The sequence below is a fragment of the Ylistrum balloti genome, unplaced genomic scaffold, assembly GCF_031769215.1.
Source record: "Ylistrum balloti isolate Yb309-2 unplaced genomic scaffold, AGI_CSIRO_Ybal_v1 Utg370742, whole genome shotgun sequence".
Taxonomy (NCBI): Eukaryota; Metazoa; Mollusca; class Bivalvia; order Pectinida; family Pectinidae; genus Ylistrum; species Ylistrum balloti.
In genome coordinates, this window is record NW_026782437.1 from 191,517 (window position 1) to 210,141 (window position 18,625).

Here is an 18,625-nt window from a genome sequence, read left to right on the forward strand (position 1 = left end):
CTTGTTACCAAATAGCTACAGCATTTGTTTTTAGTGAATGATTGATGTTAATTGTTTTAAGAAATTGTTGATATTATTACCATAAAAACCTATCGTGGACAATCCATTGAACTGTATGTTCATATTTGTGGTGTAATTATTCTCGATAGCCTATTTATAAATGCAGCTACAGTATCTAGTGAATTCATTTTAAGAACTCCGATGAAATAGTGTAAATAAGAAGTATTGTATTATAATATTTAATTGTTTATATTTGTCATCATGAATTTGTTGGAATTATATACACTTGTTTGCAGTATAATTAAAGTCCTCTACATGAAGAAAAAGTTTTAATTTATTTTTTTATATCCTTGCCATTTAATGTAGAGGGAGAAAGTAAATAGTGATACTTATGTCAGCTCATATCTGTCCTGTCAGACCTGTTCTGCCCTTACATGATTCAATGTCATATCTTAAGAACAGTTCAAATTTACCCCTGAGTATCATTGAGAAGTTCGAATTTACCATAGAGTATCATTGAGAACAGTTAAAATTTACCACAGTATCATTTAATGTCATGCTCTACACTGACTGATCAAGTACTGGTTTGCGTCAAGAGTGGATATACTGACATTTTGTAAAGAGAGAGAAAGTTTAATCCCCACCACTCTTCTTGGTCCCATGTTTTACCAATGTCAATTTTTAGCTGACCTGGCCCAAAGGGCCAAGTGAGGTTATGCCATACCACGGCGTCCGTCGTCTGTCCGTCTTGTGTCCATCAACTTTTCATTTAAACAACTTCTTCTGAAATACTGAAAAGCATAGAGTTATCATATTTGGCTGGAAGGTTCCTTTGATGAAGCCCAACAAAGTTTGCAAAAAGAAATGACCTTGACCCATATTCAAGGTTGCAGAAGTCAAATGTGTTTAAACCTTTAAACAACTTCTCAAATATCGGAAGGTCTAGAATCATTATATAAGGCTACTATGTTCCTCTTTTGGTGTCCTACAAAGTTTGCTAAAAGAAATGACCTTCACCAATCTGCAAGGTCACAGGTGTCAAATAAATTGGTTAAACAATTTCTTCTCAAATATCGAAAAGCATAGAATCATATTTGGCCAGTATGTTCCTATTATGAAGCCCAAGAAAGTTTGCATAAAGAAATGACCTTGACCCACAGTCAAGGTCACAAGGGTCAAATGTGTTAACCTTGGAACATATGCACAGCTATAGTACTGTTGGTCATAAAGATCCAAGTGAGGTTGTGGAAAAATGGTCAACAGGTTGTCACATTTGATTTGGTAATCTGGAGATTGTTATTAATCTTTGAACACAAAACACTAGATTTATCATTCTTAATTTATAGATGTGGGTTTCCAGTGTTGAATGATACAGAGATTCATTCACCTATCTATACAACAAAGAATTACACATATGAGCGTATGAGGCACAAATACAGGAGGAATAATCATTTGATAGTGTTAGGATTCCTCTTTGTTAATGTCACATTTTCAGGTATTGGTAACCTTCATTTATGTTTAAATCTGTTAATTTTCATGGGTGAAAACATTCAAGATTTTCTAACAAAATGGTTGAATTATGTTTTAACAAATGGAATTTCACGATCTAGATGTAAATTCATCTTAGACACATCTCATTACAACAGAAAATAACAGACTACACATTACTGTGTAACAAATTATTTGTATAAAAATGACAGACACAGAATTTGTTTTCCACGTTTTTATTGCATTTTTTGTCTTTTATCCTTTTTTCTGTGTTTTTCTTTTTACGCATGCTACATTGGCATAATACACCATTTCCATAAAAGGTATATGTATATATATTTATATATATAGATAGATGGCTGTGTTCTTACTTTACATCAGTGGCCAAGCCTGTTTTACACACAGGAAAAATGAATACTGTGATTAAAAGGCCATACACAACCCCTAATACAAAAATGTTTTCAATGAGCGAGCTGAAGAATACACACTGCTTTTCAGTATTTCAAGGAAAGACATTCCCTTAAACATGCTTCTGAATAATTCAAATTTACAATATCCTTTATCAAAATGACTTGATGATATTGATATACATCTTGAACTCTACTAGAAATACTTCTATTCTTAAATTCATGATAAAAGATGCCAACATGGGAATCGGTTATGATGATAACAATGTTACATACATATAAATCTACAGCCCTTTCACACCAAAGAATATCACCTACATGATTTGGTAAAGGCTTTGAGGTGTGCATGATTTTTCAGAGAACTTCCTACTGAGAACAACTGCTACAAACTTCAACAAACGAAACACAGGAGATTGCACTTTGGAAATTTAAGCAAATATTTGAAATCTTCAGGTCATTGCACTACAAATCTAGAGGACATTCAAGACTGGACAATAACCAAAAAGATGTGTCTGGTAATAACACAATGGCAAGAGAATGCCTTCACTACACATACCATACTCAGACATATTTAAGAACAAGCTATCTCAACAAGCCGCATTCTATTTCATAAGTTTTTCAATGATATAAAATGTCCCCTTCCAAAAATTTGCATCTTTTCAGTATTCTTACTGAAACAAGTTTCAAAACAGTCATAAGGTTGGAAACAATTTAATCATATTGGTGTTACTTCTCAACTGATAGTCCAACTATTTCCTGTTGAAAGAAGATCATTGCAATGTTTTATAAAGAAAATTCACATCTTCAACATCAGATGAAACATTCCAAGGCAAATAAAATATCAATTTTTTAAAGTTTTATGAAAAATCCTTTATGAAAAACAATACAAAACATACAGCACTATTATACATGTAAATCTAATTTTTTCTTTGCTTTTTAATGTGATTTTTCATATTGTGGCTTTTATAACAAAAATATGGCTTGAACTTAAATGACATGTCAATTTGTGGTGGTCTTTGAAAACATTCAATCATAAAAACAATTTATACAGTTGTACCACATATACAAAAGGCAATAAGTGTACATCATAAGTAGACATCAGAGTACAGTAAAACCTGTCTTATCAGAACAGTTTTAAAGAATTATGGTCAGATTAAACAGGTTTCTTCTTTATGTATGCAAAAAAGTGTACAATGTAAACCAATGTTATGCATACTGGTTTTGGTTAAAAAAGCAAAAAGTGAATATTTTCGGTCAACTTATTATTAGACTTTATTCGGGTAATCCTCCTTTGTATGCTGGCAGTTGAATAGATAAAAATGAAAACCAGATACTGATATTAAATGTAACAGCTGTTCACATCTACAAAACAAGGTTACGGTTCTAAACTTCAACACTGACTAGCAGAACAGAACTGAAATAAATTTAAGCGTAGTGAAACATTAAACAGATATATATATAAATAAAAATATCACATAAGCATTTAGACATTTTAGTCATGTATGTCCTTTGTCATGCACAGCTCAACTCAAATTGCAAACTTGTGCATTTGATATCACAAAACAATAAATAACACCATTAAACCCAATAGTTTCCTACTGATATTTAGATAGTTCCATGAAATCCACAGCGACCAAATGTTTAACATTTTGTATAACTCTAAAAGTTAGTTTCAATAGGGAATCATATGGAAGGGAGACAACTTTTGTGAATGTTATAAATTAGATCTTGTTAAAATCCAAAGCACCAGAGATTTGCCACTATTTCAATTCAAATCTTGTGATTCTGCATATCTATTTTCAATTTTGCCTTTTTTCATTTCAGAAATAAACAAAATACTATACATTGTAGTTCATGTGTCATTAAAATGTAAAGGAAAAATAATTCCACATTATTTATAGTGCCGACTTTGATGTCAAAGGAAGTTGAACACTTTCTCTGTAAGAAAATAAATGTGATCAAGTGTTGATGAGTGAAACATGTTATCAGAAAAAGGTTACTGAAACATAATGAATATACAATATCAATGTTGGTTACCAGCTGATAACAATAACAATACAGTCATGAGATATTTCCATTCTGAACTGGAATATTTCCAAGTTACATATGGCAATAAAGTCTCTAATCCAGGCAAAAACGTTTTCAACAAACAAATTCTCTTTCACGATTTATGTGTATATTGTAACCGAACACATTGCAGTTCTAATATGACTCACTTTCCTCCAATCTTGTATAAAAAAAAATATCCTTGAGTATGACTATAAACTATTCACCATTTTTTTTTTACTTTTTTTTTTAAATCTATGAAGATAAATGCATTGTTACATTAACTTCACTTAAAAGCTGTTCAAAGTGAGGTAGTAATGATCATCGGAGTTAAAAAAAAGATTGACTTGAAAGCAAGGAAAAGTTGAAAATACACAACACACAAACATCACACACCTTTCCTTTAAACTTTCCAAACTTCAGGTATCAAAACAAACATGACTTTGATCTTAAGTTTACAAACAATATTCATAATCTGAAGTCGTGAATCATCCATCCACTTATTTTTGGTCTATAGAGTGAAAGATTGTGTTTCCTAAGTCATATGATTTAATAAACTCACAAATGCCATAGCTTTAATAGCTAATCCATATGAAACACAACTTCAGCACGAGGCAGATTTTCCATTACCAAGCTTCTCCTCAATATTTGTGTGTGTACATTTTACATATTAAAATGCAAGCCTCATACATATACATGTAGTAAAATAGCTGAGGCATCCAGATACATCAACATGCCACAGTTGAGGTTAAGATTTATTAAGTACAGAAAATTCAAGCACCAAACTTACTTAGTCTATTAAAATTTTACAAAATGTATACATTGTACATATGCCTGCATGTGTTGGGTGTCTATCTACATCGTAAGTAAAACAGTGTAGTATAGCATGGTATATTTGGTATGGTTATTTATCATTGAATAAATATCTATGTGATTAAAATTAATAAATGTGAAAAAAAAAATCAATAAAATTATCATAGTTATTGACATGCAAGTAAATATATTAAGAATTATTTATATCTTTAAAAATAAACACATATATATATATTCCTCAACCAAAATGTGGATATTGTTACTGGAGTAGTAATAAAGTCTTATCTCCTGACACAAGTAAGAGCTTCCATAAGAATATTTTAGCTAATAGGCTAACAGCTATCAGTTATCTCCCTTCTTAATAAAAGTTATCTCCCTTCTTGAATTTCTGGAGCTTTTTTTCATGTTCTTTCATAATCTGGAATATTTTTTTCTCCACGAACCATTAAAGAACTTTTTTCAGAAAGAAGATTCTAGTAAATATAAAGTAACAAGCAGCCTTTTATAGCTGTTTATCAGCACTTCATACAAGAATAACATATATATTGTCATCATTCTCTGTGTAGAAAATAGATTCATTTCAGGAGAGAAAAGTACAAAATTTCAACCAATGTAATTTGGTGATGCCAGTTGATTTCTATATGTTTATATAGAATGTCACACGTCCTTTGTACCCTTGAGAAATCAAACGGTCATGTGTTTTGACAATAACAAAAACAAACAATAGTTCCGTGTGAAGTTCACTACAGCAACATAAAGTGTTACACTTTGTTGTTGTACCAAGTATAATACCATTTTGCTTTATCACAACTAAATTCTTGTAAAACCCTGAACATGTTGGGAACAATGACATGGGCTATGTGACATACTCATCTACTTAAAATTTACTTACAGTACTAAACACTTAATTAGATGTTGTTTATAAATAATATACATCCACAATAATTTATACGGGTAACTCAGCAACATACCAAATGTCACTAAAGACATCATGCCCACTGACCAAGTAAGTACTTCTTTGGATCTGTTACCTAGTTCTTCACCCTTTACTTCATATGATATAGTTCTATAACAGGCATTTGACGAGACCTCAGCCAACATCAATGTTTCTAATGAGTGTGGTGATCAGTTGATTTTCCTTATTTAATGTCACACTGTTTTTTTGAAAATGAAAAATAACTACCCGTATGCCAAATGATTCAACATTGGCCAAAATTTTCTCAAACTCCACACGAAAATTGATTTATTCTTCAATTGCTAAGCTGTGTATTTTGATTATATCTGGATCATGTGACCACATCATTCTGAATCACATGACCAGGGTAATCCTGGACATGTGACATCATTCTGAATCACATGACCAGAACAATCCCAGTCATGGGACCTGATCATTTTATATCACATGACCAAAACAATCCCAGTCATATGACCAGATCATTTTAAGTCACAAAACCAGAACACTCAATCATGCGGCCATAACATTTCCAGCCACATGAGCAATACATTCCCAATTATGTGACCAGAACATCCCCAGTCAAATGTAGGGATAAATAAAAAACATGTGTGCATCATATCAGATACACAGTGTCACAAAAGTCTAGATATCATCAGTGAAAAAAAAATCCTTTAAGAGGGTACATGTACAAAAATCTGTACCCACATGTATTCAGTGATAAAATACAAGTAGTGACATGATACAAATACATCATCAAGTACCCTGTCCTCAGTGTGCTCCTTCATATGTGGGCAACAGTCATAACATAAAGGCAGCGAAAAACCTGTTTATCTTATTGTTGTCTGAAATACCATTCTCTTTGGCAAAAAAATTAATTTACCAAAAAGATAATTAAGGATATCCATCTTACTGTACAAAGTCTGGGAGTGTGTAGATCTTGTTTATACTTCTACACAAAATCCATTGTAAAAAAAAACATTTATAATTCAGAAAGGAGCAATTACAATTTTCCTTTCATCTGATTAGTTGAATGACCATAAAAACCTGTGTAATTTGGAATAAAGTCTGAGGTTTGAGGTACACAAGTTACTAAGATATAGATGTTTTCATGTAAACTTTATGAATAACTTTTTCCCAGATAATAGTGACCTACCCAACAAAAATTTATTAAGATATCTTCATACACAATTTTTTTAAATACTGGCTAATGAGCTTATAAATTATTTTTAATTATAGCTAAAATGAAAGTGACATTTTGATAGAATGTGACAGGTCATTTTATGATAAATGTAAGATCATTAAATTAATAAACTAATAAGAAAGGTCAAAGGTCAGGCCTTACATTGTATAACCAATCATTGCATAGTCAATAAAAAATACACGATCAAGAATATATTTTAAAAGTATCTCTTCAATGTTACTATCACATGTGTAAATTAAATTACGCAAATGCTTTATGGTCGGTTGTCTTTTAATCTTCAATGAGTTACCTTTCTGCAATTACATTTAAAATTGTTATTAAACATGGTATTTCTTTGTACTTTCTCAACTTGTCAAGTACTTTTTAGAAATCAAAATAATGTTTTATGGCTACTAATAATATTTCTGACAGAAAATCTTCAATTTTTTGGTATTAGTTTTTTTTTGTAACACATAGATATCAAGACAGCATGAATAAGGAAACACTTGGCAAGTCAAAGATGTTTGGAATAGCCTACACAATTCAGTGTGAAATTCAGTGACTTGTTGACTTAAAAGTTGTTTGCTAAGTGGTACAATGCAATTGCAGAAAATGATTGAAACATTCCCATTGAGCACATAATACTGCAAATAATGAACATATACTGCTGCATGACCATATCATGATCAGCAGTCAAATTCAGGTATAATGTGATAACTTTTTAAAAGCCCTATTTCTTTGATTTCTGCAGCATTAAAAAAAATTCATTTTTCCAGCAAATACATTTTTTGTGAATTTGCTATGCTTATAATATATATAAATGTCAAGAAAAAAAACATTAACCTAGAAAATCTTTGTACTCAATTTCTTAAAGTTTAAATAGGTTTCCAATAAAAGTGGCCTCTAAATGCTGGCTAGTTGCCATCTCTTTCTCTTGAAGTACTTTACTCACTTACTTATGTTTCTACTCATACTTAATAAGTTTAAATTAAGCACATCTTGAAACATTACATGCAGAAACATCATGGTCTTTATATCTACCAGATATATCATATCTAGAACTCTCCAATGATAAGTATGAAAAGTATAGCGTTATCAATTGTACCTATGTAAATATATGTGGGTGCCTATAAACCATAATGCTCCAAGACTGACGTCTTCTATGAATAATCTCAGTGGTATAAAAAAGCAGTTCCTTTTCTTTTAAATATGGGCCAAAATGATTACTTACAGGGTTCTTTTTTGACAAAAATTACCATGAGCTTATGAAATGTTTCTACCAATAATTTTCAAAGCATGTTAAATGTATATGGAACAATTTTCATAAATGCTAACTTCGGCAAACTGGTTATAAGTATCTATATATAGAAATGTGTTAGAATGATTACATTTGTATGTAAATCCTTTTTTAAAGTTTACATAACAATATTAAATTAATTTCCCACCTGTCTGAAATGTCACAAAGAGATAGATTTGCAAGATGTCCAATTTTTCACATTTCTTCATGGAATAGCTGAGTTGCCAGAACTTCTCCAGTCACGATTGTCTGACAACCAGCATCAACCATTCCTTTCTTAGTCAACGATGATTTTTCATCCGAGATTCCATTTGTGACTTTTGTCTTCTTTACTTCTTTCAATGTCTTCTCATCCCGGGGACTATCTCCGAGAACAGACCTGTTCATGTAATATCTCTCGGCAACCATAGAGAGCGTCTGGTTGTCGGAGTCATCACTAAGGTCAAGGTCATCAACATCCTTCATGGCATCCAGCTCAGTGTGTTTAAAATTCCACACAGGCACAACACCAGTCCCACTTGGAGCTGCATCAGTGAAGGCATATTTTATACCACCAACATTGACTGGAGTCACTGGGACGTTAATGTTGGCATCATTTAGCTCCGGAATAATCCCCCTCATTTCCTCGTCAATGTTAGCTATAGGGCTTGGCGGTTCCTTATAGGGGACCCCATCTATAGGCAACTGCAGGCGGGTCGCCACACGCTCAATAAGATCTTCTATTGACTCGTGTTCTTTCCAGATCTTTGTGGCTCTCCATCTTGCTCTACTTCCCTTGGGTGCAGGGATAGCATCAAAACAAGCCATCTCTCCCACACACAAGATCTTATGTAGATCATCAACATGTTTGCCAAATATTGATCTGTCAATAAAGACGTGCTCATGTCTTCCCAAGTCGATGATACCCCACAATTTTGCGACGTGATATATACGTCCTTTACGATTTGTGACGGTAGGTTTTGGACTAGCAGGAGGTCGACTTCCTGTGATGATGACATTGAGACGAGCACTTTTTATCACTGACACCATCTCGTTCTCACCAATGATGAATATATTGGAGTGGTCAACAAGAAAATGTTGGAGTTCTTGTTTACTCCACCCCACAGTGTTGCGTAGGCTTTCAGGTGCCTGGCCAAAATGGTTGACCAAACTTCCAAGTTTCATGTCACCTTTCTTCTCTATGATTCCCTTGATAAACATCACGGCCTTATACTCATTAGCAGTCATGGTGGTAGGTCCTGTTCGGGGACTTGGTGTGGGCAACTGTTTCATAGGGGAACGTGGTGACATGACTGGAGATTTGGGCTCAAACACTTCGAGCGACTTTGGCCTCCTCTTTAGTTTTGGTGTATGCTGTGTAGGATATGTATCTTTCTCCAAATATGATAAATTTGCACTGTATCTGTTGTTAAAGTTCATATCCTCTAAAGGCTCGGAGTTTGGATTCACAGCACTATATGTGATGTTGTCTTTTAAACAGGCATTATCGCCTTTTAACTCAAAAATCAATGGATGCCGCAAAAGCCATTCTCGAAATTCGTTCTGTGGTCCAACACATTCTCTGATTTCCAAAGGTGCCTGAGAAAGATGTCCTGCCAGGCTTTTGATCGGCATCCATTTTTCACCCCTCTTCAGCAGTTTCGCTCGAAAAAATTGCACAGCTTCTGTTTCTGTAGAAACCTCTGGTGCACTTGGGCCTGATGATGTTGATGCAGGGCTGCTTTCTCGAAAATTTCTCCCAAGGTTGGCAGTTCCGTCATTAAGACTTATCTGATAAAGTAATGACAATTTGGTTTTTTTTTAAAGAAGAAATTGCAGTATTACAATGTTATCATATTTTTGGATTTTACATAAATTAACAAACTGTATACAATGGGGATTTGAAGATCCTTTTCATAACTCTTTTTGTTAATTACCACTGCTTTTTTAGAAGTTAGTTATTAAAGAAAGAAAGAGAATAGAAGTTCTTATAACACAACCAGTAGATGATTAGAGTGTGATGTTTTGATGACTACATGGTCACCTTAATCAGACATATGACCAGTATGGAGCATACTAACACTGACGTATGTAGTGCACAAGATGGTACATAAATACTAATTTTCAGAATTAAACTTTTCAGGTATTTGTAAAATTAACAAAACTTTGGTTTCTTTTCTGCAAATGGTTTCTATAAGACAAGAAATAAAATTTCATTTTCCCAAATGAAAATACACAAAACTTCAATGTGTTAATTTGTCATTAAGCTGACAATAAGACTTCTATAATCTACTTACTAGGTTTCCGTTTACACTAAACAAGGACGGATATTTCTGAAGGAACTTCTTCAGTCCAGTTTCATTGCCCCCAGCTGACTGTCTCATCTCGGCTGTAAAGTTACGGCTGCCAAAGCGGCCGGCCAGCTGACTGATGGTCAATGGAGCATTGCTGTGCATTAGGATCTCCAAAAAATACAACATAGCTTTGTGTCCAGGATCGTCAGCCATCTTGGATGATTGTTGGTTTTACAATTCAATTTATTTTCTTACAGTTAGCTTGGTATAAACCAATCTTATTTCTTAGATTCGAAAAAGAAACGAAACTGAACTCAGAAGTAGCTTCCAATGTTCTAGGATGGAATCTGAAAAAAATATGAAAAAGTATTTAAAAAAGGCTTGATTGCAGTGAAGTATAGATTGTAACTGATACATGTAGTCTTATAGATCTATACATCTAAGGCCTTAAAATCAAAATTTATAAATGGTTCAACCTGCTACGAAAAATCATCTCAAATACCATAGCTGTAAAATGTTTTGTTTTAAATTGGAAAATATGCTTTATGTATACATATGTCAACAGAAGAATGACATAAGTTGCAGGATAATGACCCCACCACATAGTTGACATAAGTAAGTAATTTGGATCAAAATCACTAAAAAGAAATAGCATTGTTTAAGTGAGTTAATTTTCATACGAGTTATCAAGAACAATAAGAAATCACTCTCATTTCCTAACAAATATATAACAGGTAATCCAAATGTTGAACCTTCAAATCAATACACATTAAATCAAATTAGAGGTGACAGAGAGTTTTTTTTTTTAATTTAGACTAAATTTGCCCTGATGTCCAAGCCTCAAGTTCACAATCTATAACACCTAGTATACAAGGCCGAACAAGAAATAACTACATCAGCTGTGTAACCATATCACCTAACATTCCATCTTACACACTAATCCAACATCAATAGCAAGCTAAAATGGACTTCCTTTTAACATAAATCATGTGCTGGTCTATATTCCAGTTATAGGAAAATATCATGAAATGACACAACAATTTGCTTAAGTATGCAAATCTTGCATCTTTGGAACTGATTGAGTCAACAAGCTTTCCGTGTACACTAAAACACTTCCATATTTGCAATTCTTCACAAATGAACTGAAACACAATGCACACTACAAGTGTACTGGGTTTAGATGAAAGGAACACAATAGAAATTACACATGGTGTGGATACTTATTTAGCCACCTTAACAAATATATTACTTGTGACATCCTCCACTGAAACTCTGAGTCATTCCTGCGCCATGCTGAACTAATATAGTGCAACATATGTTAGCTGCTCTGTGTTGTACAATAAAGTAACTACTAGTGTCAAATACAAGTTGTGTGAAACTCAGAGCTTCAGTTATAAAACACACGTCGTGTGAAACTGCAGTAGAGAACTTCAGTTCAAGCTACATAAAGTTGTACTGTCATGAATGGAAGTACACATATACAATACTGATATTAGGTATCAAAATTCTCAACAAGGACCAAAGGAATACTCTATACTGTGCACATAGGATGATGGGGATCCTCGGGGAGGAGGGGTAAGGGGATCGGGTGTTGGAGGTTGGAATGAGGCGTTAAACTTGAAATGTCTACCAGCTAGGTAATATAACTTCTATCTTTTTAATTATCTATGTTTTGTTACCTGGTAAGCAAACCAATCTCCCTTGCATTCCAATAAAAAAAAAACAGTAAGATTAGAATTCTATAGATATAGATCTTTAGTAAATGATAATACAATTATGTTTTCTTTTTATTCCATCAATCAAAATTTTACAAAAGAAAATTCTAATACAGAATACTGAGTTCATCCTTTGAAGAAAATTAAGAAAATTCATTACAATGGACAATGTTAAATGTGTTAGTATCAATTTTGTCGGAGATTGGCACTTTAACCATATATATTTGACCTCAAAGGGAGCTCAGTGCACGTGGATACTGTTAGTAATTGATGACACTATATAGGTATGTATATAGTCCTACAATTTACTGGTGTACTCTGTATATGGATTCCATTAGCCTAACAAGGTTCATCATAGAGACATCCTGCTTTTGATCAGCCACTGCCAATTATCATTAGCCTCCAGCAACTGGAAACAGCACTAAACATTAGTGCTTTTGGGTAATGATATGTTTATACACTCTGAGTGACTTATCACAATAAAATGAAAAATGGCAAGGGACTTTGGTATCTTTTCCCATATCTTATTTGGTAGTTATTGAAAAATGTGAACATTTGCTTGGAATGAAATCTGCATAGAGACTTGGCATTTTAATTCAAGTTCTTTTATTATCTAAAACCTATCAGGGTTTTTTTTTCATTGGTTTGGGATTGGGAATTTTTGCCACTTTTCTAGAAATATTGGGAACTATCATGGAAATTTTCAGGAGTATATTGCAAATCTTGGGAACTTGATCTCAATATGAAATAATTTAAATTGAGATTTGGACACATTATCTAAAAGGAAAGGAGGCAACTGAATTATTTAATAGATATGACTGGATTATCTGCTGGGAATGAAAGTGACTGGATCATCTTCTGGAAATGAAGGTGACTGGAGTGACTGAATTATCTTCTGGGAATTAATGTGACTGAATTATCTACTGGAAATGAATGTGACTGAATTATTTAGTGGGAATGAAGGTGACTGAATTATCTGCTGAGAATGTGGGTTACTGGAATATCTTCTGGGAATGGCAGTGACTGGATTATCTACTGTTAGTGAAGATTACTGGATTATCTACTGGGAATGAAGCCAATGTTGAATGTTATTTCTTCCTTTGAAACATTTCCATTAGTAGTTTTTATGAAGGCTATATACATTAATTCAAAGTTAATTAAATAAGCAGGTTTAGCACCAAAAAGAACGATGGTCAGGGATTGCAAATGTACATGAAAAGTAAAGCAAATTTAATTTGTTTTATCTTCTATTTGTATATTGCATATCTACAATGTAAGCAACAATTTCAGTATAGTGAAGACAATATCACTCTTTATTTTTTGATGTTTTGCAATTTTTTTCTTGTTCCCCTCTTGTCTAACACTGGTTTGGTCTTCAAGGTAGGACAGAAAAAGTTGCAGTCTGTGATTGCAACTGTAGATAAACAAAGCAATGATATAATCTTTGAAACTTCTATTTGATTATCTTCAGGGCAAGTAAACAATGAAATGATCTAAACACTGCTATCATATACATAATATTGAAATCCATGCATGATATAAATTGAGCCTAGCTAAGGAAGATTATAGCTAGGTCATTTTGGAGTAACAAGTTCAATGACCTCTGGCCAGTAGTGAGACACAGTAGTGACAGTAATATTGTGCACATCAGGCTATACATACATGCATACACAGAACATAATATACATGTTTAAAATATGTAAGATATAATATGACCTGTGCATGGTCACCTTTAAAATAAAACCCATATGTCTCTCAGCATTAAGACATGTTACATGATATATAAATGTAGTTTGACACCATATCGGTACAGATACATTGTCTACACAAGATTTGCACATGCAATTTGGAGAAGACTAGGAATTTGAAGGCAGATATCCAAGGGACTTCCAGTATTGTATGTTCATTTTTGATATTTTGAAAATGTTCTGTATTACTATTTACTGTTTGCAGCTCAAATGAGAGATAAAGTTTAGAGGATGTCTTTGACAATAAATTGTTTGTTTGGGCTTTTTTTTAAAGAATCTAAGTGAATTTGTTATGAAAAATGTTGATTCAATTGTTATTTTTGTAAACAGGAACATGACATGAGCACATTCACAACTGCATATTATTACATTACAAGGGCTGGGATTACTTTTATACTGTTGTATCCCATGGTATTTTAGGCAAAATTGTCCAAAAATTAATCAAACTTTTATAATATCATGATATTTTTTAGATACTCCAGTTGTAACTACTGAAAAGATAGAGTTAAAGGAATCATCAGAAGAATGAGTGAAAAAAACAACATATCAGTTCTGTAATTGATATGTGTAGAGAAAACGATAATACATCTATAGGTATTGCACTATCAAAGTGGTATTGTGATGAATCTGGGTACGTCTCGTCCAAGCCCATAAAAACCATTGTCACAGGTGATATGCCTGCAAGAGCACAGCTTAACTTTGTATATGATGAACTAAATTGAAAAACCCTGCAGATCAACTAACCTGTATGTATGCAATGACATATGTACTGTTCACCATCACCAACCCTCATATGTCACACAACAAAACTTGCAAACATTTATATCCTACAGTCTAGAGGTTAATTACTCAATCACACAATGAACATGTAAACATATATCTTATAATGCCAAGAGGTTTTATACTCAAATCACACAATAAACATGCAACATTAAACTATTGTGTCAGAGATGTAAGATAAATAATCATTGTACATAAAAATATATATTGAATAACATCAGGGTTTCTGATAACACTACATCTACTCCCTCACCCTGCTAGGTGGGAAAATATACGGATAAATAACACCAGTTTGAACCTGTACCTAGTCCTGACACCCGATAGCTAGGTGACTTAACACACACAATGTCCACCACACACACAATGTCCACCCAGGCCAGATAAGACAAGAAAGAGATGTCAATATGAAAAAAATGTCACATAAGAGAATTCTAATGTGTTTATACCAGCCAGGACCTGCTGGCAAATTTATATATATATCAAAAATGATGCCACAGACTTAAGAAACAGGAGATTTCCATATGTGACTAGAAAAGATTAAAGATGGACAGGTAATCAAACCAACCTACGGTCAAATGGATTTGGATTTAACTGCACCGAGAGGTAAAAATTAATTCATGGTATTACCCATTTGATGTTTATGCCAAAACTCTAAAGAGCTGAAAAATGTCATTACTGGTGACCTTTAATGATGACCATTAATAGTGGCTTGATGATCTACAAATATGGAAGTGGTGAAATCATTTGTAATTTGTGAAAGTGTTTGAATTCAATTATTTACGAGAAATTATTTGTGACAAAAAATACAGAGAATGATGGAAGAATTATCTAGACCAAAGGCATTTTGAAACCTCATCTTCTCAGAGACTGATCAAGCTGGGTTTACTGTTACTTTAACTAAGAAAAAAAACTTTATCATGCACATACTTGGCTAAAACCCAAAACAATCTCTATTTACATGTATAGAACTGATTTAGGACATGTATATTAATCAGCTTATACTTTGTATTATTTTTCTATACCTATATAATACCAGGTAATTGTATCTACATTCAGTAACCCTCTAGCTAGGTCTGATTATAAACAAATCTGTTACCAAACACAATGTGTAGTTGGATCTTTTTCTCTTACCAGGTATGTTTTTGGAGAAACATCTGTCAAGTTTGATGAATGTAGTGTCTATTGGTTTAAAACAGCTGACAGCACACTTCTCAAACTAAATATTATAGATATGATAAAGTTCTGTTATCATTGGGTTATGACGATGATGGTAATAAAGCATGTATATATGCATACTATTTTGTGTGTGAAAATGAGTGTGTATGCTGTCTGGTTTTTATGTAATGTACAAAATAACTTGGGAAAAAAATAAAATTTCTCCAAAAAAAAAAGTAATCATTTATGATCTGGAAAATGAGCATGCATGAAAGGATAAAAAGAATGCAACTCAGTCTTTTCATGAAATCTAAGGCATCAAGAAGATTCTCAATCTTCTAAAAAATGTTACATGTGACACCTATTTGGACTTTCTCATCTTTATGTAACATATATATCATATATAATGCAAAAAAAGAGTTGACAATTTGACAACAACAGAATAATAAAGAGAATTACTATCTTTGGTATAATAAACAATATAAACACAGCAAACATCGGGCTTACCTCCTGTTTGATTATGTGCAGTTTGTTGAAGTGAAAGGAAAAACAAAACACACACACACAGAAATTGTTCATGACATGATAAGAACTCTGCCAGCTAAATTCATTGTTAAGAAAATGCTTATAATATATACTGTCTCTCACTACACACACCATATCTTAAAAGATGTCAGATGTCAATTATGTCATTTAAACACCAATATAAGCTCTTTATGCTTCTGGAGATGTATCCTTGTATGATCAGTTGTCAGATCAGGTAACAAAATACCATGGAATTGAAAACATAGAGTTCATCGCTCCAGTGTTTGTTTAGCTGCTATTTGAAGGAATTATATTATGTATACACAAAATTGTGTCTTTTGTATTCGAGTAAATAATTCCTATTTGATGAAAAATAGTGCTTTGACAGCATTTTCAAGGAAAAAGTTGAATCAGACATTGTATCCGTTAAATATGTTTTGTCTCATAAAAAATGCCATAATACGCTTGCATTACTAGCTAGTCTGCTGTAATCTCATAGCTCTGTATACTTAGTCATTAACTGTGACAATTGATGTGGAATGTGTGGCACGTAAATCATAAAATGAGCTACAATGGACCTATCCCATTACTAACTGGAATCGCATCAATGGATGGCACCCCAGCAGCTACTTATACACCGCACCAGCTAACAACACACTCTATCAAGCAATGAAGCATATGTGTGCGCTACGGTGTACGCGAGACTGTGTATGGCATGCTATATGCCCACTGGCACTGCCGACAACACAGACAGACCCACGTAATATCACACTTACGAGGACTATTCTTCTCCTCCCAAAGATTCGATATATTTGACTGGATAAGCATACAAAAACTGAATTCATTTTAAACACAAAGTCTTGTATACGGATGAGTAAAACTGTACTCACCTTGCAAATGTAAAAACTTTGCAAGAAAGTTTAGAAACGTCAGACGAAAGCAGCCATCTTGGGAGGTTTTAAGGTTGTGCTTACAAATTTAGGAATTACACACAAACGGAACGCATTCGCATCTCTTTATACGTCCCTGGTGCATTGTATAAAAAAGTTCATGTATAAAGGGCGACTGAAAAATATCTCCAGACTATATCTTTTTAAATTAAAATATTGCTTTGGAAATCAAAAATATAAACCAAAGAGCTAATGTTTTGGGAAATATGTCAGAGGTAATTCAAGTAAGAAAATCTTCTTGGGAACATGTATACGTACCTGATAAGGACAGACATGTGTGTCATACGATTTCACAACTAGGTTCATGAATATAGATTTTTGTTTAAACATGCAAATTGAACTTCTGAAGTCAACACGGGACACCGAACTCGTCGACCTTTGCTATGATTGTAGATAATTGTGAGCCTGATATTAATCTTGTATGATATTTTATAATGTTGATATGTTAGGAACCAAGTTTTACCAGAGACGTATATAACACATATATATATACGTCTCTGGTTTTACGAAAGGAAAAAAAATCTTCGATAAAAATATTGGATTAGGTTAGTGATAACTTTCTTCATTTGTAAGAAAAACCACATCAGTTGTGTAAAATGAAAAGTGACTTACGAATATACATGACGAATATGCAGCCGTATGAAAATCAGTTCAACATACAAATAACATACACATTTTTGTTAAAAAAATATAAATACATATATGACCTTGTTGAGGTGATTAAGGTCAACATAAGCTAATTTTGTTATTCTTTGAGACTGTCAAACTTTCGTCTTTCATCACCAAAACTTTAAAACCATTTACACTGCAGTCTTCCTCTTCAACCATTTTGACGTGGTTCTTTTTTTATTACTGTTATTTCTTTGTGGGATTTATCACCTTGTAAACATTGTCAATACAAGGCGGAGTGTCCCCGTTGGTGATCTAGTCAAAGTCTTACAGTACCATTACACCACAGGACAGTCCCCGGTCGGTTACAGACTTTCATCCGTATAAGATCAAATCAAGACGTTTTATACGTCCGGTATGTGGACCAGAGTATATTGAACTCTGTCTTGCAATAATAAGGCTTAATAATTCAGTTACGTGTTATTGTCAAGGGACCCTTTACTTGGATACACAAAGATTTACATGTTTGTGTTTTCTTTGTTGTTTAATCGTTCAGAGGATAATCAAATGGAAGAATAAATGAATATAATTGATATATTACGGTGGCCATTTGATTGTCAATATAAATAATTTTAATTATAATGAACGCTCGTCTTATCATCTCGAGCGCTCGATATATTATCT

General features: G+C 33.2%; 1 protein-coding gene across 1 annotated transcript; it reads right to left on the reverse strand.

Moving 5' to 3' along the window:
- Positions 1–1,708: 1,708 nt before the first annotated feature.
- LOC132557932 (uncharacterized) lies at positions 1,709–17,344 on the reverse strand. The gene is made up of 3 exons (XM_060222462.1): positions 17,273–17,344; positions 10,463–10,806; positions 1,709–9,956 (listed from the first exon to the last, which is right to left on the reverse strand). Exons 2-3 carry the CDS (start codon positions 10,670–10,672, stop codon positions 8,382–8,384), a joined length of 1,785 nt encoding a protein of 594 aa, XP_060078445.1. The 5' UTR covers positions 10,673–10,806; positions 17,273–17,344; the 3' UTR covers positions 1,709–8,381.
- Between the last annotated feature and the right edge of the window lie 1,281 nt (positions 17,345–18,625).